General features: G+C 42.1%; 1 protein-coding gene across 3 annotated transcripts in view; it reads right to left on the bottom strand.

The window, feature by feature from the left end:
* Positions 1–26003, bottom strand: part of LOC121536364 (guanylate-binding protein 2) — a 27945-nt gene extending 1942 nt beyond the window's left edge. Inside the window, exons 1-5 of one of the 3 annotated variants that reach the window (XM_041843633.2) lie at positions 25810–26003; positions 23600–23763; positions 17295–17540; positions 17030–17132; positions 13652–13800 (exon numbers count right to left, since the gene is read on the bottom strand). In XM_041843633.2, coding sequence (XP_041699567.2) covers positions 13652–13800; positions 17030–17132; positions 17295–17540; positions 23600–23737 — 636 coding nt within the window. In that variant the 5' untranslated portion in view covers positions 23738–23763; positions 25810–26003. Of the gene's footprint in view, positions 1–13651; positions 13801–17029; positions 17133–17294; positions 17541–23599; positions 23764–25797 lie in introns of all 3 variants that reach the window. The other 2 variants (XM_045206768.1, XM_045206769.1) reach the window with 2 other exon arrangements.
* Positions 26004–26791: the final 788 nt, after the last annotated feature.

Genomic DNA, 26791 nt, shown 5'->3' on the forward strand with positions numbered 1-26791 from the left:
AATACTACCTGTCTAAGGTCTGAGCTGCTACAGGTCCATAGCTAACATAGTCATATTAATACTACCTGTCTAAGGTCTGAGCTGCTACAGGTCCATAGCTAACACAGTCATATTAATACTACCTGTCTAAGCTGCTACAGGTCCATAGCTAACACAGTCATATTAATACTACCTGTCTAAGGTCTGAGCTGCTACAGGTCCATAGCTAACACAGTCATTTTAATACTACCTGTCTAAGGTCTGAGCTGCTACAGGTCCATAGCTAACACAGTCATATTAATACTACCTGTCTAAGCTGCTACAGGTCCATAGCTAACACAGTCATATTAATACTACCTGTCTGAGCTGCTACAGGTCCATAGCTAACACAGTCATATTAATACTACCTGTCTGAGCTGCTACAGGTCCATAGCTAACACAGTCATATTAATACTACCTGTCTAAGGATTGAGCTGCTACAGGTCCATAGCCAACACAGTCATATTAATACTACCTGTCTAAGGTCTAAGCTGCTACAGGTCCATAGCTAACACAGTCATATTAATACTACCTGTCTAAGCTGCTACAGGTCCATAGCTAACACAGTCATATTAATACTACCTGTCTGAGCTGCTACATGTCCATAGCTAACACAGTCATATTAATACTACCTGTCTAAGCTGCTACAGGTCCATAGCTAACACAGTCATATTAATACTACCTGTCTAAGCTGCTACAGGTCCATAGCCAACACAGTCATATTAATACTACCTGTCTGAGCTGCTACAGGTCCATAGCTAACATAGTCATATTAATACTACCTGTCTGAGCTGCTACAGGTCCATAGCTAACACAGTCATATTAATACTACCTGTCTAAGCTGCTACAGGTCCATAGCTAACACAGTCATGTTAATACTACCTGTCTAAGGTCTGAGCTGCTACAGGTCCATAGCTAACACAGTCATATTAATACTACCTGTCTAAGCTGCTACAGGTCCATAGCTAACACAGTCATGTTAATGCTACCTGTCTGAGCTGCTACAGGTCCATAGCTAACACAGTCATATTAATAATACCTGTCTAAGGATTGAGCTGCTACAGGTCCATAGCTAACACAGTCATATTAATACTACCTGTCTAAGCTGCTACAGGTCCATAGCTAACACAGTCATATTAATACTACCTGTCTGAGCTGCTACAGGTCCATAGCTAACACAGTCATATTAATACTACCTGTCTAACGTCTGATCTGCTACAGGTCCATAGCTAACACAGTCATATTAATACTACCTGTCTAAGCTGCTACAGGTCCATAGCCAACACAGTCATATTAATACTACCTGTCTAAGGTCTAAGCTGCTACAGGGCCATAGCCAACACAGTCATATTAATACTACCTGTCTGAGCTGCTACAGGTCCATAGCTAACACAGTCATATTAATACTACCTGTCTAAGCTAATACAGGTCCATAGCTAACACAGTCATATTAATACTACCTGTCTAAGGTCTGAGCTGCTACAGGTCCATAGCTAACACAGTCATATTAATACTACCTGTCTAAGGTCTGAGCTGCTACAGGTCCATAGCTAACACAGTCATATTAATACTACCTGTCTAAGCTGCTACAGGTCCATAGCTAACACAGTCATATTAATACTACCTGTCTAAGGTCTGAGCTGCTACAGGTCCATAGCTAACACAGTCATATTAATACTACCTGTCTAAGGTCTGAGCTGCTACAGGTCCATAGCTAACACAGTCATATTAATACTACCTGTCTAAGCTGCTACAGGTCCATAGCCAACACAGTCATATTAATACTACCTGTCTCAGCTGCTACAGGTCCATAGCTAACACAGTCATATTAATACTACCTGTCTAAGGTCTGAGCTGCTACAGGTCCATAGCTAACACAGTCATATTAATACTACCTGTCTAAGCTAATACAGGTCCATAGCTAACACAGTCATATTAATACTACCTGTCTAAGCTGCTACAGGTCCATAGCTAACACAGTCATATTAATACTACCTGTCTAAGCTGCTACAGGTCCATAGCTAACACAGTCATATTAATACTACCTGTCTAAGCTGCTACAGGTCCATAGCCAACACAGTCATATTAATACTACCTGTCTGAGCTGCTACAGGTCCATAGCTAACATAGTCATATTAATACTACCTGTCTGAGCTGCTACAGGTCCATAGCTAACACAGTCATATTAATACTACCTGTCTAAGCTGCTACAGGTCCATAGCTAACACAGTCATATTAATACTACCTGTCTGAGCTGCTACAGGTCCATAGCTAACACAGTCATATTAATACTACCTGTCTAAGCTGCTACAGGTCCATAGCTAACACAGTCATGTTAATACTACCTGTCTAAGGTCTGAGCTGCTACAGGTCCATAGCTAACACAGTCATATTAATACTACCTGTCTAAGCTGCTACAGGTCCATAGCTAACACAGTCATATTAATGCTACCTGTCTGAGCTGCTACAGGTCCATAGCTAACACAGTCATATTAATAATACCTGTCTAAGGATTGAGCTGCTACAGGTCCATAGCTAACACAGTCATATTAATACTACCTGTCTAAGCTGCTACAGGTCCATAGCTAACACAGTCATATTAATACTACCTGTCTGAGCTGCTACAGGTCCATAGCTAACACAGTCATATTAATACTACCTGTCTAACGTCTGATCTGCTACAGGTCCATAGCTAACACAGTCATATTAATGCTACCTGTCTGAGCTGCTACAGGTCCATAGCTAACACAGTCATATTAATAATACCTGTCTAAGGATTGAGCTGCTACAGGTCCATAGCTAACACAGTCATATCAATACTACCTGTCTAAGCTGCTACAGGTCCATAGCTAACACAGTCATATTAATACTACCTGTCTGAGCTGCTACAGGTCCATAGCTAACACAGTCATATTAATACTACCTGTCTAACGTCTGATCTGCTACAGGTCCATAGCTAACACAGTCATATTAATACTACCTGTCTAAGCTGCTACAGGTCCATAGCCAACACAGTCATATTAATACTACCTGTCTAAGGTCTAAGCTGCTACAGGGCCATAGCCAACACAGTCATATTAATACTACCTGTCTGAGCTGCTACAGGTCCATAGCTAACACAGTCATATTAATACTACCTGTCTAAGCTAATACAGGTCCATAGCTAACACAGTCATATTAATACTACCTGTCTAAGGTCTGAGCTGCTACAGGTCCATAGCTAACACAGTCATATTAATACTACCTGTCTAAGGTCTGAGCTGCTACAGGTCCATAGCTAACACAGTCATATTAATACTACCTGTCTAAGCTGCTACAGGTCCATAGCTAACACAGTCATATTAATACTACCTGTCTAAGGTCTGAGCTGCTACAGGTCCATAGCTAACACAGTCATATTAATACTACCTGTCTAAGGTCTGAGCTGCTACAGGTCCATAGCTAACACAGTCATATTAATACTACCTGTCTAAGCTGCTACAGGTCCATAGCCAACACAGTCATATTAATACTACCTGTCTGAGCTGCTACAGGTCCATAGCTAACACAGTCATATTAATACTACCTGTCTAAGGTCTGAGCTGCTACAGGTCCATAGCTAACACAGTCATATTAATACTACCTGTCTAAGCTAATACAGGTCCATAGCTAACACAGTCATATTAATACTACCTGTCTAAGCTGCTACAGGTCCATAGCTAACACAGTCATATTAATACTACCTGTCTGAGCTGCTACAGGTCCATAGCTAACACAGTCATATTAATACTACCTGTCTAAGCTAATACAGGTCCATAGCTAACACAGTCATATTAATACTACCTGTCTAAGGTCTGAGCTGCTACAGGTCCATAGCTAACACAGTCATATTAATACTACCTGTCTAAGGTCTGAGCTGCTACAGGTCCATAGCTAACACAGTCATATTAATACTACCTGTCTAAGCTGCTACAGGTCCATAGCTAACACAGTCATATTAATACTACCTGTCTAAGGTCTGAGCTGCTACAGGTCCATAGCTAACACAGTCATATTAATACTACCTGTCTAAGGTCTGAGCTGCTACAGGTCCATAGCTAACACAGTCATATTAATACTACCTGTCTAAGCTGCTACAGGTCCATAGCCAACACAGTCATATTAATACTACCTGTCTGAGCTGCTACAGGTCCATAGCTAACACAGTCATATTAATACTACCTGTCTAAGGTCTGAGCTGCTACAGGTCCATAGCTAACACAGTCATATTAATACTACCTGTCTAAGCTAATACAGGTCCATAGCTAACACAGTCATATTAATACTACCTGTCTAAGCTGCTACAGGTCCATAGCTAACACAGTCATATTAATACTACCTGTCTAAGCTGCTACAGGTCCATAGCTAACACAGTCATATTAATACTACCTGTCTAAGCTGCTACAGGTCCATAGCCAACACAGTCATATTAATACTACCTGTCTGAGCTGCTACAGGTCCATAGCTAACATAGTCATATTAATACTAACTGTCTGAGCTGCTACAGGTCCATAGCTAACACAGTCATATTAATACTACCTGTCTAAGCTGCTACAGGTCCATAGCTAACACAGTCATATTAATACTACCTGTCTGAGCTGCTACAGGTCCATAGCTAACACAGTCATATTAATACTACCTGTCTAAGCTGCTACAGGTCCATAGCTAACACAGTCATGTTAATACTACCTGTCTAAGGTCTGAGCTGCTACAGGTCCATAGCTAACACAGTCATATTAATACTACCTGTCTAAGCTGCTACAGGTCCATAGCTAACACAGTCATATTAATGCTACCTGTCTGAGCTGCTACAGGTCCATAGCTAACACAGTCATATTAATAATACCTGTCTAAGGATTGAGCTGCTACAGGTCCATAGCTAACACAGTCATATTAATACTACCTGTCTAAGCTGCTACAGGTCCATAGCTAACACAGTCATATTAATACTACCTGTCTGAGCTGCTACAGGTCCATAGCTAACACAGTCATATTAATACTACCTGTCTAACGTCTGATCTGCTACAGGTCCATAGCTAACACAGTCATATTAATACTACCTGTCTGAGCTGCTACAGGTCCATAGCTAACACAGTCATATTAATACTACCTGTCTAAGCTGCTACAGGTCCATAGCTAACACAGTCATATTAATACTACCTGTCTAAGGTCTGAGCTGCTACAGGTCCATAGCTAACACAGTCATATTATGCCAATCTTGCTTAGGGCCACCAAACGGTTAATTGGTCCACAGAACATTTTCCAAGGATTAAAGCTTGTTTAGGTGGGTTTGTTGCTAAGTTCAACGGGGGCTTTATTGTGTGTCCTTTAGTAGTGAGGTCCTCTTATGTTTACCAACAACCAAATGAAGCATTCAAAGAAAATAACACCCTCACAGCAATTTAATCACATCAAAGTTTATTGGTCGCGTGTACATGTTAGCTGATTTTAAAAGCAGGTGCAGCGAAATGCTTATGTTTCTAGCTCAAACAGTTCAGGTTCTAACAGTACAATACAGATACACAAATACAAAATACAATAAAAAACAAGAAATATCAGATCAAGCAATGTCAGAGTCCAGAATATATCCTGAACCTAAATACAAACTCAACATGCAACAATTTCTAAGATTTTACTGAGTTACAGTTCATCTGAGGAAAATCAGTCAATTGAAATAAATTAATCAGGCCCTAATCTATGGAAAATAGATATGCATCTGTTGGTCACAGATACAGTACCTTAACAACAAGGTAGGGGCGTGGATCAGAAAACCAGTCAGTATGTTTTGTGACCACCATTTGCCTCATGCAGCACGACACATCTCCTTCGCATAGTTGATCAGGCTGTTGATTGTGGCCTGTGGAATGTTGTCCCACTCCTCTTCAATGGCTGTGTGAAGTTGCTGGATATTGGCGGGAACTGGAACATACTGTCGTACACGTCGATCCAGAGCATCCCAAAAATGATCAATGAGTAACATGTCTGGTGAGTATGCAGGTCATGGAAGAACTGGGATATTTTCATATTTCATTGTTCATTTCATATTTTCAGCTTCCATTGTTACATTTTAGATTTTAGTCATTTAGCAGACGCTCTTCTCCAGAGCAACTTACAGTTAGTGAGTGCATACATTTTCATACTGGCCCCCCTTTGGGAAACGAACCCACAACCCTGGCATTGCAAGCGCCATGCTCTACCAACTGAGCTACAGGGGACTTATTATCATGCTGAAACATGAGGTGATGGCTGCGGATGAATGGCATGCAATTGTGTTTGTTGTCCGTAGCTTATGCCTGCCCATAACACCATCGCCACCATGTGACACTCTGTTCACAACTTTGACATCAGCAAACCGCTCGCCCACACAACGGCATATACGTGGTCTGCGGTTGTGAGACCGGTTGGACGTATTGCCACATTCTTTAAAACAACGTTGGCTTATGGTAGAGACATTAACATTAAATTATCTGGAAACAGCTCTGGTGGATATTACTGCAGTCAGCATGCCAATTGCATGCTCCCTCAAAACTTGAGATATCTGTGGCATTGTTTTATATGACAACACCGCACATTTTCGAGTGGCCTTTTATTGTCCCCAGCACAAGGTGCACCTGTGTAATGATAATGCTGTTTAACCCTCCCTTTGTCCTAGGGTCAAAATGACCCGCCACTGTGTTGAACCAACTTTATTTAATTTTTATATTTTTGGGATCTTTTGTGAGAAGGAGGCAGTGAGACTTTAAAGAAAGTATCACTGCCTCCTTCTCACAAATAATCCAAAAAATATAAAAATTAAATAAAGTTGGTTCAACACAGTGGCGGGTCATTTTGACCCTAAGACAACGGGAGGGTTAACCTCTACGGGATCGGTGTCCCGTATACAGGACGGTTGAGCTAACGTGCGCTAATGTGATTAGCATGACTATTGTAAGTAACAGCACACTTTCCAGGACATAGACATATCTTATATGGGCAGAACGCTTAATTTCATGTTAATCTAACTGCACTGTCCAATTTACAGTAGCTATTACAGTGAAAAAATACTATATATTGTTTGAGGAGAGTGCACAACAACAAAAAAACTTACCACGGCAACTGGTTTGATACATTTACCTATGAAGGTAAATAATGTACTTACATTCAGTAATCTTGCTCTGATTTGATTTGTAAAATGTAGCATTTTTTAGTTTTTTTGATCAAATCAATTTTTATATTCAAATGTAGGAACTGGGTTCTGCAGTTTGAACCCCTGCTGTCTCTGGCTCCACACCCACCCCGTCCGGCCATCTAGATGTGTGAAAGTTAGTGTATGAGCTAATGATCCATCATGTATAACATTCCTGGGAGTGTGTAAACTTACATTTTGTATTACCATATCATTTTTGTATGTTCTCTATAGTTCTGTACTTGAAAATGTATCAATTAACCAATTCGGCACATTTGGGCAGACTTGATACAAAATAGTCCAGTTTTGCAATGCTTCAATGGATCAATCTGAAACTTTGCATACACACTGCTTCCATCTAGTGGCCAAACTCTAAATTGCGCCTAAACTGCAATTTTATATTGTGGCCTTTCTCTTGCATTTTAAAGATGATAAACATTTTAAAAAATCATGTTTTTTCTGTTTGTATTATCTTTTACGAGATCTAATGTGTTATATTCTCCTACATTCATTTCACATTTCCACAAACTTCAAAGTGTTTCCTTTCAAATGGTATCAAGAATATGCATATCCTTGCTTCAGGTCCAGAGCTACAGGCAGTTAGATTTGGGTAAGTCATTTTAGGCGAAATTGAAGGGTCCGATCCTTAAGAGGTTAATCGGCTTCTTGATATGCCACATCTGTCAGGTGGATGGGTTATCTTGGCAAAGGACAAATGCCCACTAACAGGGATGAAAATGTATGCACTCACTAACTGTAAGTCGCTCTGGATAAGAGCGTCTGCTAAATGACTAAAATGAGTTTTAAAAAATGAAAACAAATTTGTGCACAACATTTTACAGAAATAAACATTTTGTGCATACGGAAAATTTCTGGGATCTTTTATTCCAGCTCATGAAACATGGGACCAACACTTAACATGTTGCGTTTATATATACAATGCTCAAAAAAATTAAGGGAACACTAAAATAACACATCCTAGATCTGAATGAATGAAATAATCTTATTAAATACTTTTTTCTTTACATAGTTGAATGTGCTGACAACAAAATCACACAAAAATGATCAATGGAAATCAAATGTATCAACCCATGGAGGTCTGGATTTGGAGACACCATCAAAATTAAAGTGGAAAACCACACTACAGGCTGATCCAACTTTGATGTAATGTCCTTAAAACAAGTCCAAATGAGGCTCAGTAGTGTGTGTGGCCTCCACGTGCCTGTATGACCTCCCTACAATGCCTGGGCATGCTCCTGATGAGGTGGCGGATGGTCTCCTGAGGGATCTTCTCCCAGACCTGGACTAAAGCATCCGCCAACTCCTGGACAGTCTGTGGTGCAACGTGGCGTTGGTGGATGGAGCGAGACATGATGTCCCAGATGTGCTCAATTGGATTCAGGTCTGGGGAACGGGCGGGCCATCCATAGCATCAATGCCTTCCTCTTGCAGGAACTGCTGACACACTCCAGCCACATGAGGTCTAGCATTGTCTTGCATTAGGAGGAACCCAGGGCCAACCGCACCAGCATATGGTCTCACAAGGGGTCTGAGGATCTCATCTTGGTACCTAATGGCAGTCAGGCTACCTCTGGCGAGCACATGGAGGGCTGTGTGTCTCATGTGCTCAATGTGAACCTGCTTTCATCTGTGAAGAGCACAGGGCACCAGTGGCGAATTTGCCAATCTTGGTGTTCTCTGGCAAATGACAAACGTCCTGCACGGTGTTGGGCTGTAAGCACAACCCCCACCTGTGGACGTCAGGCCCTCATACCACCCTCATGGAGTCTGTTTCTGACCGTTTGAGCAGACACATGCACATTTGTGGCCTGCTGGAGGTCATTTTGCAGGGCTCTGGCAGTGCTCCTCCTGCTCCTCCCTGCACAAAGGCGGAGGTAGCGGTCCTGCTGCTGGGTTGTTGCCCTCCTACGGCCTCCTCCACGTCTCCTGATGTACTGGCCTGTCTCCTGGTAGCGCCTCCATGCTCTGGACACTACGCTGACAGACACAGCAAACCTTCTTGCCACAGCTCGCATTGATGTGCCATCCTGGATGAGCTGCACTACCTGAGCCACTTGTGTGGGTTGTAGACTCCGTCTCATGCTACCACTAGAGTGAAAGCACCGCCAGCATTCAAAAGTGACCAAAACATCAGCCAGGAAGCATAGGAACTGAGAAGTGGTCTGTTGTCACCACCTGCAAAACCAGTCCTTTATTGGGGGTGTCTTGCTAATTGCCTATAATTTCCACCTGTTGTCTATTCCATTTGCACAACAGCATGTGACATTTATTGTCAATCAGTGTTGCTTCTTAAGTGGACAGTTTGATTTCACAGAAGTGTGATTGACTTGGAGTTACATTGTGTTGTTTAAGTGTCCCCTTTTTGAGCAGTGTATATTTTTTCAGTGTAAATGCGTGGTGTATATACTCAGTAAATAAATAGAAAAGGTGTGTACAGCAGTAGTTATTAAGGATAAGCGATGTCGAGAATACAGTATATACATATAAAGTAGGTAAAACAGTATGTAAACATTATTAAAGTGACCAGTGTTCAATGACCCTATATACATGGGTTAGAAGTCTCTAAAGTGCAGTGCAGAGCACCGGGAGGTAGTTGGCTACTCTTAGTGTTTTAGTTGCAGGCCAGAGTACCGGGCGGTGGCCGGTGAGTGATGACTGTTCAACAGTCTTATAGCCTGGAGATAGAAATTGTTTCTCAGTCTCTCTGTCCGTCTCAGTCTGCTAGATGGTAGCAGAGTGAACAGACCATGACTCCGGTGGTTGAGGTCCTTGATTAACTTTTTGGCCTTCCTACGACACAGAGTACTAGAGACGTCCTGGAGGGCAGGCATTCTGCCCACTGAGTTGCCGTACCAGGCGGTGATGCAGCCCGACAGAATGCTCTCGATGGCCATGCCAGATTTCAGCCTCCTGAGGTTGAAGAGACGCTGTTGTATCTTCTTCACCATGGTGTCGGTGTGGTGGGAACGTTTCAGGTCCTCTGTGATGTGCACACTGAGGAACTTGAAACTTTAGACCCTCTCCACTGCAGCCATGGGTGTGCTCTCTCTGCTTTCTCCTGTAGTCCACGATCAGCTCCGTTGTTTTATTGACATTGAGGGAGAGCTTATATTCCTGGCATCACTCCGTAAGGGTTCATTCCTCCTCCCTGTAGGCTGTCTCATCATTGTTGGCAATCAGGCCTACCATTTTCGTGTCGTCAGCAAACCTGATGATTGAGTTGAATTCATGTGTAGCCCACAGTCATGAGTGAACAGGGAGTACAGGAGAGGGTTGAGCACACACCCCGGAGGGGCCTCCGTGTTGAGGATCAGCGTGGCGGAGGTGTTGCTGCCTACCCTCACCACCTGGGGGTGGCCCGTCATGAAGTCTAGGACCCAGTTGCACAGGGTTGGGTTCAGTGCCAGGGCCCTGAGCTTAATGATGAGCTTGGAGGGCACTATGGTGTTAAAATCCGAGCTGTAGTCGATGAACAGAATTCTCACATAGGTATTCCTCTTGTCCAGGTGGAATAGGGCGGTATGCAGTGCAATGGCGATTGTGTCATCCGTGAATCTATTGGGGTGGTATGCAAATTGTAGTGGGTTGAGGGTTTCAGGTAAGGTGGAGGTGACGTGGTCCTTGACTCGCCTCGCAAAGCACTTCATGATGACAGAAGTGAGTGCAACAGGGCGATAGTCAGTTAGTTCAGTTACCTTAGCTTGCTTGGGTACAAGAACAATGGTGGACATCTTAAAGCATGTGGGGACAACAGACTGGGATTGGAAGAGATTGATTATGTCCGTAAACACACCAGCCAGCTGGTCTTCACATGCTCTGAGGACGCGGCATGGGATGCCGTCCGGTCTGGCAGCGTTGTGAGGGTTAACAAGCTTAAAAGACTTACTCACGTTGGCCACGGAGAAGGAGAGCCCACAGTCCTTGGTAGTGGGCCTCGTCAGTGGCACTGTGATATCCTCAAAGCGGGCGAAAAAGGTGTTTAACTTGTCCGGGAGCAAGACGTCGGTGAAGACTTACTCATGTCGGCCACGGAGACAGGGAGCCCAAAGTCCTCATGAGCTGCGGGGGCTCCACATCAGCAGCACAGTCAGCGGCTCTGCCTCTTTGATCAAGAAGCGACCCGGAACATATCCTAGTCAACGTGATCAAAACAGTCCTGTAGCGTAGATTCCAATTAGTCATTCCTCTTTTAATTTCTGCCTATAGGCGGGGAGCAGCAGGATGGAGGCGTGATCTGATTTGCCAAAAGGAGAGCGGGGGAGGGCCTTATAGCTGTCTCGGAAGGGAGAATAAAATGGGCCGTTTGTATCACAGGAGATATATTATTATATATTATGCTGGTATCATATCACAGGAGATATAATATTATATATTATGCTGGTATCATATCACAGGAGATATATTATTATATATTATGCTGGTATCATATCACAGGAGATATGCTGGTAGAATTCCGGAAGCACTTTCCTCAGATTTCCTATGTTAAAGCCCACAGCGACAAATGTGGCCTCAGAAAATGCGATATCCAATTTGTTCAAAGTCCCGTATAGATCCTTGGGTGCCAATGTGGTGTCAGCTTGAGGGGGAATATACATGGCTGTAACAATAACTGCTGAAAATTATCTTGGGAGGTAATGGGGTCGGCATTTGATAGTGAGGTATTCCAGATCGGGAGAACATAAGGTCTTAATTTCCTGTTGCCACAATTACACCATGAGTTATTAATCATGAAACATAACCCTCCGTCTTTGTTTTTCCTGAAGAGTTATTTTGTCCTGTCCGCGCGATGGACACAGAACCCCGCTGGCTAAACGGACAGTACATCTGGAGAGAGCCATGATTCCGTGAAACAGAGTATGTTACAGTCCCTGATGTCTCTCTGGAAGGAGATCCTCACCCTGAGCTCATCTACCTTATTGTCCAGAGACTGAACATTGGCAAGTAATACATTGGGAAGCGGTGGACGGTTTGCTTCTGAGCCTGACTAGAACACCACCTCTGTTTCCTCTCCTCTGGAGGTGTTGTTTTGGTAGAACTCCCAGGAAGTCCAATCAAAGGATGTATCTAATGTTCAATAGTTCTTGTTGGTTGTAGGAAATGATACCAGAAACATTCAGAACAAAAAAAGTAAGACACATTTCTTTACAATATTGCAAAGTTGGCTAGAAACTAGAAACAGGGCAACTGTGTCTGCTGGCACCATCTTGTATCAGATCAAAGATGGGGAGGTTTGATAATACTGTGAGGTTGCTTTGCTGCCTTTGGTACCGGGGGCATTGAACATGTGGAAGACAAAATTAAAACAGCAGATTATTAAGGTTTTTTGAGTGCAATATTTAACCTAGTGTCCAAAAACTGTGTCTCTGTCGAAGGTTGTGGGTCTTCCAGCAGGACAACAACCCAAACACACATCAAAGAGAACACAGGAATGGTTCAAGAATAAACACTGGAGTGACCAACAGTGAGTCCAGATCTGAATCCCTTCACAAACCTATGGCGAGATCTGAAAGCAGCAGTTGGTGGATGGCTACACTCAAACATTGAAGAATTGGAGCAGTTTGCTGCAAGCTCATTCATGGCTAAAATAAGTGTATTTTTGCAGTTGTCTTTGCTAAAGCTCTTGGGTGCCAATAATTTTGTCCATGCCATTTGTCTTTCTTAATTAAAATGGTATACTTAAGTTTCCCAAAACACATTTGTTTCTGCATTGTTGACAATCAAATAACAACGTGTGAAGACCAAACATAGTTTTTTTTTTTAATTTTAGAATAGGGAATTATTTTAGAAAAGTGCAAGGGTGCCAATATATTTGGCAGCAACTTGTGACTTGTAAATAATTATCTTGTAACGTGTTCATTTTCCTGTTATAATGAATACAAGTTGGCTACAGTCAATACGTTGTCATAATTGATGGTCATTATTTGAACTGGCTAGCCAGCTAGCTAGCTAGCTAAGAAACTAGCAACAAATTAAAAAACTGTTAAGAAACTTGCCTTTAGTTGCTTGGCTTGCTAGACTGACATATTCTAAATACAGGTTTAAAATTGTTGGATTTATTGGTGTTAAATTGGCTGCTAATGTAATTTTATTTATTTATAATTTTTCATGTCAACAAGGACAAGTTTGATGTCGGACGACAATAGCATGTTCATAATGTCACTGCGACAACTGTCTACAGACACGTAGTTAGATGAACTGTAAACCAGCCTAATGCATGCTGGTTCTTGATGACTGGCTACGTTTTCAAAAATGGAATAAAAAGAAAACAATACTGCAACCGTCTTGAAGCAGATTTTAATGTACTATATGTTTTACCCCTCCCCTCCACATCTCTCAGATAGAAAGAACAAAATGGTATAAAGAAGACGGTACGGTAAAGAAGACTGGTTTATGTCTAGATATAAAAGGGATGTAAGAAAATCTCCATACCTTAAGTCTGGCCTCCAGCACTTGTATATATTCCTGTTTGGTGTTCTCTCGTTCCTTCTCAATCTTATTGATCAGCTGTTGCTGAATCTGAATCTGCTCTTCTGCCACTCTTCGAGCCTGTTCTGCTGCCTCCTTCTTCACCCACTCCACTGCAGACAGAGAGAGAGAGAGAGAGAGAGAGAGAGAGAGAGAGAGAGAGAGAGAGAGAGAGAGAGAGAGAGAGAGAGAGAGAGAGAGAGAGAGAGAGAGAGATACAGAGACACACAGACAGAGAGAGAGACAGAGAGAGAGAGAGACAGAGAGAGAGAGAGACAGAGAGAGAGAGAAAGAGCGAGAGAAGACAGAGAGAGAAAGAGAGACACAGAGAGAGAGACAGAGAGAGAGAGAGAGAGAGAGAGAGAGAGAGAGAGAGAGAGAGAGAGAGAGAGAGAGAGAGAGAGAGAGAGAGAGAGAGAGAGAGAGAGAGAGAGAGAGAGAGAGAGAGAGAGAGAGAGAGACACAGACAGAGAGAGAGAGAGGGACAGAGAGAGAAAGAGAGACACAGAGAGAGAGACAGAGAGAGAGAGAGACACAGAGAGAGAGAGAGACAGAGAGAGAAAGAGAGACACAGAGAGAGAGACAGAGAGAGAGAGAGAGAGAGAGAGAGAGAGAGAGAAAGAGAGAGAGAGAGAGAGAGAGAGAGGGGGGAGAGAGAGACACAGAGACACACAGACAGTGAGAGAGAGAGAGGGACACAGAGAGAGAGACAGAGATACAGAGACACAGAGAGAGAGAGAGAGAGAGAGAGAGAGAGAGAGAGAGAGAGAGAGAGAGAGAGAGAGAGAGAGAGAGAGAGAGAGAGAGAGAGAGAGAGAGAGAGAGAGCAGAGAGAGAGAGCGAGAGACAGATAGACACAGAGAGAGACAGAGAGAGACACAGAGAGACACAGAGACAGATAGACACAGAGAGAGAGACAGAGAGAGAGAGAGAGAGAGAGAGAGAGAGAGAGAGAGACAGAGATAGACACAGAGAGAGAGACAGTGAGACTAGTTACTGGCCAGCTAGGTCTTCATCTGTGTCTGGTGTTAACTAGTTACTGGCTAGCTACTGTAGGTCTTCAGCCAGCATGGAACAAAAGGGGAGGAAGGGTCGTTCAAAACTCAGCAGTTGTCATGTCAACACATCCGTCAGTGCTGCTGTGACCGCATCACAAGAGACATGCCAAACGTGAGATGCATAAAACATGTTCACACCATTGATGCAACTTCAATGTTGTTTGAGTTGCTTTGTGTATCACCAAATTTGCTAGAGTTTGATTTTACTGCAACACTGCTCACTTCATCCAAGTTGCTTGACAGGCATTTCAAAGAGCTGTCAGTCAAGGCGACCTCATTAATATAAGCTCCCTGCCCACTCAGCCTGTCTTTTCAAACTTCCTGGTAGTTAGCCATGAGAGAAATATTACTTTTTCTAAAATGTTGAGAAAGTAGATTGAATTTGCTTTTTAACTGAGGAAGTGCATCTTTTTCTCAGTTTCCTGAAGAGCTGCCAATCAGCTACCGAATCAGTTTGTCAAGCCTTCGTCCAGGCCTGATTTCTCATCCTGAAGAGGTCTGAGAGTTCTGTAGAAAACCGAGGACTTGTTCTAGGGATGTAACGATTCACCGATACACATCGGTCCCCGATTAAAATGTTTAAGATGCGAGTGCATCTTCCGCCCGGGTCAGCCTTGTACAGGTGCTCCATTACGGTAAGGTCAGATTATCCAAATTCCACCCGAATATTGATGGAACATGTGACTGGTGCAAAAGCTCCTTGGGGGACTTGACCCATGTGTTCTGGTCCTGTACCCTTTCTGGCAGCTTGCTGGGCCAATAGATATGGAGGTAGTTGTAGTTTACGTCCAGAGTTATATTCCACCCAAACATCATTTTGAATGAAATAGAAGCTCTGTGGGTGCATTTACCAAATGTGAAACATATACTAGTTGGCTGCTGCTACATAGTGCTAATGTGAAATATCTTGATGTGAAATATCTTGATGTGAAATATCTTGATGTGAAATATCTTGATGTGAAATATCTTGATGTGAAATATCTTGATGTGAAAAATCTTGATGTGCAATATCTTGATGTGAAATATCTTGATGTGAAATATCTTGATGTAATTTGTGAAAATGTTCGATAAGGTATCTGATGAAAACAGGGGAAAATATTTTTGGGGTGATTTGAATATTGACTGGTTTACCATCAACTGTCCACTAAGGAAAAAGCTTATTCATGTGGACAATATACAGTACGTAACCTGACCCAAGTTATGACACTACCAACCAGAGCTAGCAGGTGCAGCAACACATCATCAACCTGTGTTGATAATATTTTTACCAACATTGCTGAACATTTGTTCTAAATCTGTATCAGTGGCACTAGGTTGTAGTGATCATAACTTGGTGGCACTCACAAGAAGAAGAAGAAATACTAAAGGCAGGCCATAAGGTAATCTACCGATGGTCGTACAAGGGATTCAATCAGGACTCATTTGTGGATATATATTTTTTTAGCAGACACTCTTATCCAGAGCGACTTACAGTAGTGAGTGCATACACTTTCATACTGTTTTCGTACTGGTCCCCCGTGGGGAATCGAACCCACAACCCTGGCGCCATGCTCTACCAACTGAGCTACACGGGACTGGATGAGGTTAAGAATGTGCAATGGCAAGTGTGCCGTGAGGATGATCCTGAAATGGCACTAAGTGTGTTTATGAAATTATTAATGAGAATTGCTGAGCACGTCCCATTAAGAAAACACACCGTGAGGTCAAACGGTGCCCCCATGGATTGATGATGAGCTGAGAAATGCAATGGTTCATTGTAATGATGCCAAAAAGAGAGCAGAAAGATCTGGCACGCTGTCTGATAAGCAAAGTTATTGTAACTTAAGAAATCTTGTGACCAAGCTAAATAAAGGTCAAAAGAAAAGCAAAAAAACAATTCAGTCAAGATCGAAAAAAAACTATGGACAATCTTTTATCTGTGTATTTTAGTGTTTAAGTGGAATGGTATCAACTACATGAAACGCATGGTTTCCATGGTTTCCAGGTGTTTGATGCCATTCCATTTGCTCCGTCCCGGCCATTATTATGAGCCGTCCTCCCCTCAGCAGCCTCCTGTGATTTTCAGGTACACAGCCTAAAACAAGCACTTTTATTTTAGTATTTTAATGGTTGTTTGATAGAAAAGGCTTTGAGTCATGCCTTAATATTTTGTTTTTTTCATTTTCTGCTAATAAATATTTGTAATTTTAGGAAAAATGCATATTTATTCTGAATAGTCTATGTTGTTTGAAAGGAATTGATCACACATCTCAAATGGCACAGTAATTATGAGACAGACTTTTACCTTCCCTTTTGTGTTCTTCTTTGCTGAGAGTCTGGTCGACCAAGAGGATAGTATTTCCCACTCTAGCCTTCTCATCCAGATACTCTCTCAATAGTTCCTCACTCTGAAAACACACACACACACACACACACACATACACACACACACACACACATACACACACACACAAAGAAGACCAGAGCAGCTAAGAGCAGTTACATGGTTACTGTACGAAACATGGACACGTGTTTAAATTCTAGTTTTCCCCCCACCTCCTCATACGTACCTTGAGTCCTCTGTCTCTCTCTGTTCTGAATTGCTTGGTTAGCTTCTGTAGGTTGTCGTGGAAGTCTTTGTAACCCCCTGGGTGTATGTAGGAGCCATGACTCAAAGCCTCCTCCAGGGGCTCAAACACACGAGCGATGTCATTCTTTATCTGACACACTGGTTCATCCATCATCACTGTAGAAACTGCTGGGCCAGACTGGATATAACCGAGGGCGGTTGAATTGTGCAATCTTTGGTGATTCTCCTTTTTAAATGGGAAAGATTTAAAATCTTATTGACCTGTTTATAGATGTTTATAGTTGTTTATAGTTGTGACCATGCCATTACTTTACATTTTTAATTGTTTATATACTTATTACTTTTCATACAAAATTGGACACACTTTTAATATATTTGATGCATTTTTCTTTGAATTTAAGTGGAAATAAAATGTATTAAATATTTTATGATGCCCTTTAATGGTACTATAGAACTTCGATGCGTTTTAAACATTTAAATAAATATTCCTACATAAAGGCACATTTTCTGCATATTTCAATTTCAAACGTGGACTATACAGAAAATCGAATAAACAATAGAACACATGAAAAATACAAAATAAATTGTCCAGATGGTGTCTTGTCTAAGGGAATTTTACGCAATTGTTACCCTACGGAAAATGGGGGAGGGTCATGCTTTTTCAATTTCATTTTTGTCATTTTTGTCATTTAGTCCAGGTGAGGGTCATGTAATTTATAATAAATTAAATGTCAGTATTTGTCAGCAATTTGGAATTTAGGTATTGAATTAGACTATGTGTAACTTTGGTGTACAACCATGTTGCCCGGCTGGGTGGCCATTTCGCTTGAACCTTTCCAGTGGCTGTTCGAGCAATCCCTTTTTGTGCTTGGCGTATCCAGAAAGTGGGCGTGTAGGGTATCTGGCGAATCAAACAGCGCTTGTATTGATGACGTAGGACGCTAGTGCGCAACAACAACAACAGCAGTAGAAATGCTGCTTTCAAAACAGCTCTGTTTGCTTCGATTGGTTATAAATGTAAACAGTCCCCTGTCTGTGAGTTTGAAAGGAAATAGAAAGAGAGAGAGCATGCACGATGGTAGACCATATGTGACTCGTTTCAGGAAACTAGGCGTATGTCACCCGTCACTACTTCACAGGAGAGCCATTTGAACTTTTTATCAAAATGCGTTTTCTTTTTGGCAGAAATGCCTTCTGGAACATGTGAACTTTCATGTGTCTTAATAACAAACTTGTATGCCATCTGTAAATACGAATAAAATGGTTAAATTACGAGCCTAGTTGGTTAAGCCACAGAAAAAGACAGCAACCTTCCCACTAGCCATGATCGGCTGAGATAATGGATGGGCTGGACATGCCGAGAGATGAGTTTGGATTGGTCTGCCATGTTGCACGCTTCTGTCTATTTGAGCTGGTCAATACGTGTAGGTAATCCTGTTTAACGCAGCTTTAAAAAAATATGTATATATATATTGCATAGTAGAACTGCATAAGTGTTGTTCTCCACTTTCTGGAGGACCGAGTTTTACAATCAGTGGAGTTAGAGTACGATAGCTAAGGAGATGGAGAAAACACCTGTCTCCGTTAGCTGGCTGGCTCGCTAGCTAACGTTACATGTATGATCTGTGTAGTAATATTATTCGTATATCAGAGCCATTTGCTTTGGTAGTTATAGCCTAATGTTAGCTAGCTAACATTGAACATGGTTGGTTAGCTACCTTCAGATTCATGCAGGGTAGTAACGTCATGGGATTATGGTTCATTATGGTTCATTGTTCAGCTAGCTAGCTACAGTGGCTAGCGAAAGTATTCACCCCCTTGGCATTTTTCCTATTTTGTTGCCTTACAACCTGGATTTAAAATTGATTTTTGGGAGGTTTTGTATCATTTGATTTACACAACATGCCTACCACTTTGAAGATGCAAAATATTTTTGGGGGTGAAACAAACAAGAAATAAGACAAAAAAATAGAAAACTTGAGCGTGCATAACTATTCACCCCCCCAAAGTCAGTACTTTGTAGAGCCACCTTTTGCAGCAATTACAGCTGCAAGTCTCTTGGGGTATGTCTCTATAAACTTTGCACATCTAGCCACTGGGATTTTTGCCCATTCTTCAAGGCAAAACTGCTCCAGCTCCTTCAAGTTGGATGGGTTCCGCTGGTGTACAGCAATCTTTAGTCATACCACAGATTCTCAACTCACAAACTCTCTGGATAACATAAAAACAGCCTAACCAGCTCTGCTAGGACGAGTATAATGGTCAGTGAGCTCTCATTTGTGTCTGGAAGTAGATAGCAAGCTAGCCAACATTAGCCAATTAGCTTGGTGCTTGACTGCCGTTGTTAGGACAGAACGCTCAGATCAACCCTTAAAGAGATGGGTGGGGCTAAAGCTTAAGAGGGTGTGAACGATGCTGAATGGGTGGAGACAAAGAAGAGCTCTCCAGTAGAAGTACCAAAACATTCAAAGGCCATTTTCCTAAAAGTGAGGTTACAAGTTTATGAACTTTCAAAGCAGAATTACTTTCCCATTGTTCCTCAGCTGTAGTGTGTGATATACCATTTTATAGCTCTGAGTCTCTACTTTTATCCAATGTAAAAAACACAATTTTTTTTTTTTTTTTGAATCTATGGGAAGGGCTTGTAAGCAAGCATTTCACAGTAAAGTCTACACCAGTTGACTTTACCGTTGTATACATTTTTTTGCAGTTATTTCCACATGAATCATTCAAACAGGACTTTTGAGCGGTTATTGTCGTGCTCTTCACTGTAATCAGAGTGCTAATATCAAAACTATGCATGCCAATCGCTCCTGGTTAAAAGTAGAGACTGAGTGCACTTTTAATGTGTTGAAAATTCCAAATTGTTTTCATAGTCAACTTACACACGACACTGACACACACACTTACTACACCAGCTAGGCCTATGTGTGATGTTATATGTCTTTAAGCTGTTCTTGTCTATTAATGTTATGTTTTATATCATGTTTCATGTTTTGTATTGACCCCAGGAAGAGTAGCTGCATGCTGCAATCGCCACAGTTAATGGGGATCCTAAAAAAAAATACCACAATATATAAAAATTCAAATGAGCCTACATTGCAGTTTACAGCCCTAGCCAATAATTGTGTATTCACTTGATAACAATAATACATTATTTATTGCACTGTGTTGTTGTAGCCTAGGTAGAATAATGTTATTGTCTAAAAACGTAGGCCTAATCAATAGGGGAGCTTTGCCTACCTGACTGCTGCAGAACGCAGCTGGGGGAACGCATAGATCTGCCATTTCATAACTTTTTTTCCTTCCACTTTGAAAGGTAGATATTTATATTTATAGCCCTAATATACTGTATAGCTAATGAGTGTCCTAATATCTAGCTAATATTTAGCTTCTTTCGCTACACATCTCCAGCCTTTCTCTTTCAGCTATTCCCGTCCACAATAGAGCCCCACAGTGGAGGTGTCATAATACCCATAAAACCTAGCGGTCAAGCAGGGAAATGGTTCCGATCATTTTTCCACAATTCATTTTACACATAGGGAATTTTTGAAACACTTAAAATAAGGTCTGTGCTTCATGTAGGCTTTACCCCGGCGAGACGTTTTGATAACCGTGTAAATCTCTCTGGACATGGTGACTTTTATCAATATAACAATGCTAATTAGCATCAAAGTAGACGTCATGCAAAACTACAAATCCCTGCAAGCTGCTGCACGTCATCTCTAGCTGACACCTTTGCTAACAGCTATTATTTCAATTTAAAACTTGCACAAGACAGTTCACCGAATTGTACATTTAAAGAAATGTAGCCAATTTATTCATTACTGAATTCAGCTAACATTAGATAGTTAATCCAGAGATTCTTACCTTTGCCTCGATTCGGCAGTCTCGCTAGGTTTTATGGGTATTATGACTCATACTGTTGTACTCTATAGGCTGTAGGCTATGCATGCAAGTCTCTCTGCCATTCCTCTTTTCATGAAATCCCAGGAAACGTTATAAGCTACAAAAGCTATAGGAGATTTATTTTTTTCATCTTTTAAACTAAATCTAATACACTTTTCGTGGAGAGAAGCAGGCTTGCTCTTGCTAATTGATGAATGTAAAATAGGTCAAATGAACTGTCGGGGAAAGTTGCAGAGCGAGAGTGCATCACTGGCCAGTGATGATAACATTGTTGCACTGTTGTGTTCAATGCTTGCACAGGACAGACTGTGATGAGCACAGTGAAAAAGAAGATCCAAACAAATTGACATGCATTACAAAAAACGGAAATCACTTGCAAACCACTTGAGCAACGAGGCAATCAATGACATCAATGATGTAAAAGATGTGCAGACTAAACAGCATTTGTTGTTGAATTTCTACATTTAATTTAAATACGAGGTTCTATATTGTATTTTCATTAGGCTACATGTAGCCTTCATTGAAGTATTATTAAAAGTTGTCGCTATGACAATGAACACACCCTGGATGGTCTAAATCAGTATCTGTCTGGTCTGGGATGTTCTGTGTTACCACCCTGTTAACAGGCCTACAGCGTGCAGTAGGATGGTCTGTGTTACCACCCTGTTAACAGGCCTACTGTGTTACCACCCTGTTAACAGGCCTACAGCGTGCAGTAGGATGTTCTGTGTTACCACCCTGTTAACAGGCCTACAGCGTGCAGTAGGATAGTCTATGTTACCACCCTGTTAACAGGCCTACAGCGTGCAGTAGGATAGTCTGTGTTACCACCCTGTTAACAGGCCTACTGTGTTACCACCCTGTTAACAGGCCTACAGCGTGCAGTAGGATAGTCTGTGTTACCACCCTGTTAACAGGCCTACAGCGTGCAGTAGGATGTTCTGTGTTACCACCCTGTTAACAGGCCTACAGCGTGCAGTAGGATAGTCTGTGTTACCACCCTGATAACAGGCCTACAGCGTGCAGTAGGATAGTCTGTGTTACCACCCTGTTAACAGGCCTACAGCGTGCAGTAGGATGGTCTGTGTTACCACCCTGTTAACAGGCCTACAGGGTGCAGTAGGATAGTCTGTGTTACCACCCTGTTAACAGGCCTACAGCGTGCAGTAGGATGTTCTGTGTTACCACCCTGTTAACAGGCCTACAGCGTGCAGTAGGATAGTCTGTGTTACCACCCTGTTAACAGGCCTACAGCGTGCAGTAGGATAGTCTGTGTTACCACCCTGTTAACAGGCCTACAGCGTGCAGTAGGATAGTCTGTGTTACCACCCTGTTAACAGGCCTACAGCGTGCAGTAGGATAGTCTGTGTTACCACCCTGTTAACAGGCCTACAGCGTGCAGTAGGATAGTCTGTGTTACCACCCTGTTAACAGGCCTACAGCGTGCAGTAGGATAGTCTGTGTTACCTCCCTGTTAACAGGCCTACAGCGTGCAGTAGGATAGTCTGTGTTACCACCCTGTTAACAGGCCTACAGCGTGCAGTATGATAGTCTGTGTTACCACCCTGTTAACAGGCCTACAGCGTGCAGTAGGATAGTCTGTGTTACCACCCTGTTAACAGGCCTACAGCGTGCAGTAGGATAGTCTGTGTTACCACCCTGTTAACAGGCCTACAGCGTGCAGTAGGATAGTCTGTGTTACCACCCTGTTAACAGGCCTACAGCGTGCAGTAGGATAGTCTGTGTTACCACCCTGTTAACAGGCCTACAGCGTGCAGTAGGATAGTCTATGTTACCACCCTGTTAACAGGCCTACAGCGTGCAGTAGGATAGTCTGTGTTACTACCTTGTTAACAGGCCTACAGCGTGCAGTAGGATAGTCTGTGTTACTACCTTGTTAACAGGCCTACAGCGTGCAGTAGGATAGTCTGTGTTACCACCCTGTTAACAGGCCTACAGCGTGCAGTAGAACCTTTGATCAGTTCATTGACAGGTATAGGCTAGAACAATATACTTTTCTCTAGTGTGGATGCCGCCAACATTTTATAGTCATGTTTAATTACTTTATCGTTATAGTTATTATCCTTGGCGTGGACGGCCCTTAACGCTTAAATTAGATAACGGATAACATGAATATGGTATGAATACAGCAGTGGTTCTCAACCAAGGGTTGATTTGATAGAAATCACAACTGCAACCTTGATAGCCTACTAAAAAGGGATGTAATATTGCCTGCTACTTTGTTTTAATGATAATTTTGGGAGGGTTAAATGTTTGTTTTTTTTTACACTCAGGGGACGGCCAGATAAAAATATATTTCTCTCAGGGGGAGGGCCATATAAATAATGTTCACTCCCTAACAAACTAACGTCTCACCTCAATCAGATACACTGGTTCCCTCATCACTGTAGTCCCGAGATCCTTTCTTTGCTCAGTTCTTGAAGAGTGGAACGTCTCCTGTTGTTTTTTGGCTGGACCTGACTGGAACCAGAACGCTCTGACACTTGGATCCATTTTGAGCCGGTATCTTCGAAATGGTACTGCAGCCAATTTAGCCAAATGATGACCAAAAATCATTAAAAACATTTCTTAAAGGCCCATGTGCTATTTATCGCTCACCCGTATCAATTAAAACATTTTTTTTTTCTCCCATGAGACCAGCCCATTGTCCTAAAGATGCGCCTTCAAAGTCCCACCAAGTTGGTTACCCGAAGCAACGCACATGCCCAACCCACCTCAGATATTTGACATTACCTGAATTGTATGTTCATATACACCCTTGTGAAAAATATGATACTTTACTTTTTATTTTACATGTTTTGACAAGTCATTTTTCACATTTTCATGCATTTATTGAATGTTTGGTAATGAGGTATAGTTGGGCATTTGTTAAGCTTATATCAGTAGCCAGGTCTCCTCAATAAGTGTTGATTGTATTACTCCATTATCAGAACTGTATTTGTTACCTTAAAATTTTTTTTAAGACCAATTCATTTGCTTTTAGAGGGATTATACATCACAATTTATCTGTCGTCATATTATATTTTATTCATTCACATGGCAACACGTGGTATATATATATATTGTAGCCTAAGGCCATACAAATTGTATTAAATGTTTAACGAATGCCACTTTTTCAATTTTCATCAAAAATAAAACAAACATTTGAAAAATTGAAATTATAGCAAATATTATGTCCTCAAGCTTCCAGTAAGGAGATACACAACATCCTCTCAGATTATGGCTGAACTCTCCAACTGGGCTTAAGACGTCAGTTTAACGTCTAGTTTTGATTTTATATTTGATTGAGTTATCAGCTAATGTGAATTCAACCTGAGATCAACAAAAATGTGAACCATGTCAATGGATTTATGTTAAAAGTTACAATTATGCCATTTAGCAAATCCAATCAATTTTCCAAGTTGATTCAATGCCATCACATTGCTATTTTGTTGTTGTTTAAATTACATGGAAACAACATTGATTAAACCAGTTTGTTCCCAGTGGGATGCCTCTTTTAGCCTTCCCAATAGGCTAAAAAATCATGATTAGGTTGAACTAAAGTCACTATAGTATTTTAAAGATCTTTTTTGTTTTTGTTGCAGACAATGTTTAGAAAATGAAATAAGGTTTTCACCATTGAAAGACTCCCATGTGGGGTCTTGAATGAGCAACATTTCTTATAACACAGTGGAATTCTACAGTGGTACAGTAACACAGTGGAATGCTACAGTGGTACAGTAACACAGTGGAATGCTACAGTGGTACAGTAACACAGTGGAATGCTACAGTGGTACAGTAACACAGTGGAATGCTACAGTGGTACAGCAACACAGTGGAATGCTACAGTGGTACAGCAACACAGTGGAATGCTACAGTGGTACAGTAACACAGTGGGATGCTACAGTGGTACAGTAACACAGTGGAATGCTACAGTGGTACAGTAACACAGTGGAATGCTACAGTGGTACAGTAACACAGTGGAATGCTACAGTGGTACAGTAACACAGTGGAATGCTACAGTGGTACAGTAACACAGTGGAATGCTACAGTGGTACAGTAACACAGTGGAATGCTACAGTGGTACAGTAACACAGTGGAATTCTACAGTGGTACAGTAACACAGTGGAATGCTACAGTGGTACAGTAAGACAGTGGAATGCTACAGTGGTACAGTAACACAGTGGAATGCTACAGTGGTACAGTAACACAGTGGAATGCTACAGTGGTACAGTAACACAGTGGAATGCTACAGTGGTACAGTAACACAGTGGAATGCTACAGTGGTACAGTAACACAGTGGAATGCTACAGTGGTACAGTAACACAGTGGAATTCTACAGTGGTACAGTAACACAGTGGAATGCTACAGTGGTACAGTAACACAGTGGAATGCTACAGTGGTACAGTAACACAGTGGAATGCTACAGTGGTACAGTAACACAGTGGAATGCTACAGTGGTACAGTAACAGAGTGGAATGCTACAGTGGTACAGTAACACAGTGGAATGCTACAGTGGTACAGTAACACAGTGGACAGAGCTACAGATGCAGTCCTCCTGCAGATTGACTTACATGCAGAATTACCTTGAAGATGTTGATGCTTTCGGGCTGGCAGGTTGCTTGCTGAATCGTGTGAGTTGTTCCAGGCTCTACTTACACAGTGGTCTACAGCTCAAATCTTGCAGCTATTTAAAAAAAAACGCATATACAGTAAAAGTGAAAGAGTTTGATCATTTCATTACCATCGCGGTAAATCATTAGCCTGGAAACCAAACTGATAAGAACTTTATTATCCCCTGACTATTTGGTTGTGGAAAAAGATGGCTTGGCGGTGAGGGGGGCCTACGGGAAAAGCCATTTCCACGGGGGCCGCGACGGTGTCCTGGGTGGTAGCTGTCTGTCCCCGTCCCCAGTCCACCTGGTCGTGCTGCTGATCCAGTTTCTGCTGTTCTGAATGAGACTGTATTATGTGAGTTGTTTTTTGTGCTGAGTGCTGACCTTAAGAAAGTATTTATTTGCCTAAGTAGACAATAAAGGTGATCTAATCTAATCTAGTATCTGTTCCTGTACTTTTAAAAACAGAGTGATTCATACCACGCACCCTAAGTCTATGTAGTTTACAGCAGGGCAATCACACCCTGCACGCTCATCCACACTGCTTTTCTTATAGTAGTTGTAATTTCCCGGAATGGGCGGTCAAACTCTAATGACGGATACTATCCGGGTCCTATCCAACGATACCACAGGAAGCAGCCCATGCTTGGACCTGCACTTACTTCCTGTGAGTGGAGCAGGGGTCTAAGGCACTGCATCAAAGACCCGGGTTCGATCCCAGGCTGTGTCGCAGCCGGCCGCGACCGGGAGACCCATGAGGCGGCGCACAATTGGCCCAGTGTTGTCCGCGTTAGGGGAGGGTTTGGCCGGCCAGGATGTTCTTGTCCCATCGCACTCTAGAGACTCCTGTGGAGGACCGGGCGCAGTGCACGCTGTCTTCGGTCGCCAGTTGTGCGTTTTTTTCCTTCAACACATTGGTGCGGCTGGCTTCTGAGTTAAGCGAGCAGTTTGT

This window comes from Coregonus clupeaformis, chromosome 23, assembly GCF_020615455.1.
Source record: "Coregonus clupeaformis isolate EN_2021a chromosome 23, ASM2061545v1, whole genome shotgun sequence".
In the NCBI taxonomy this organism is placed as follows: Eukaryota; Metazoa; Chordata; class Actinopteri; order Salmoniformes; family Salmonidae; genus Coregonus; species Coregonus clupeaformis.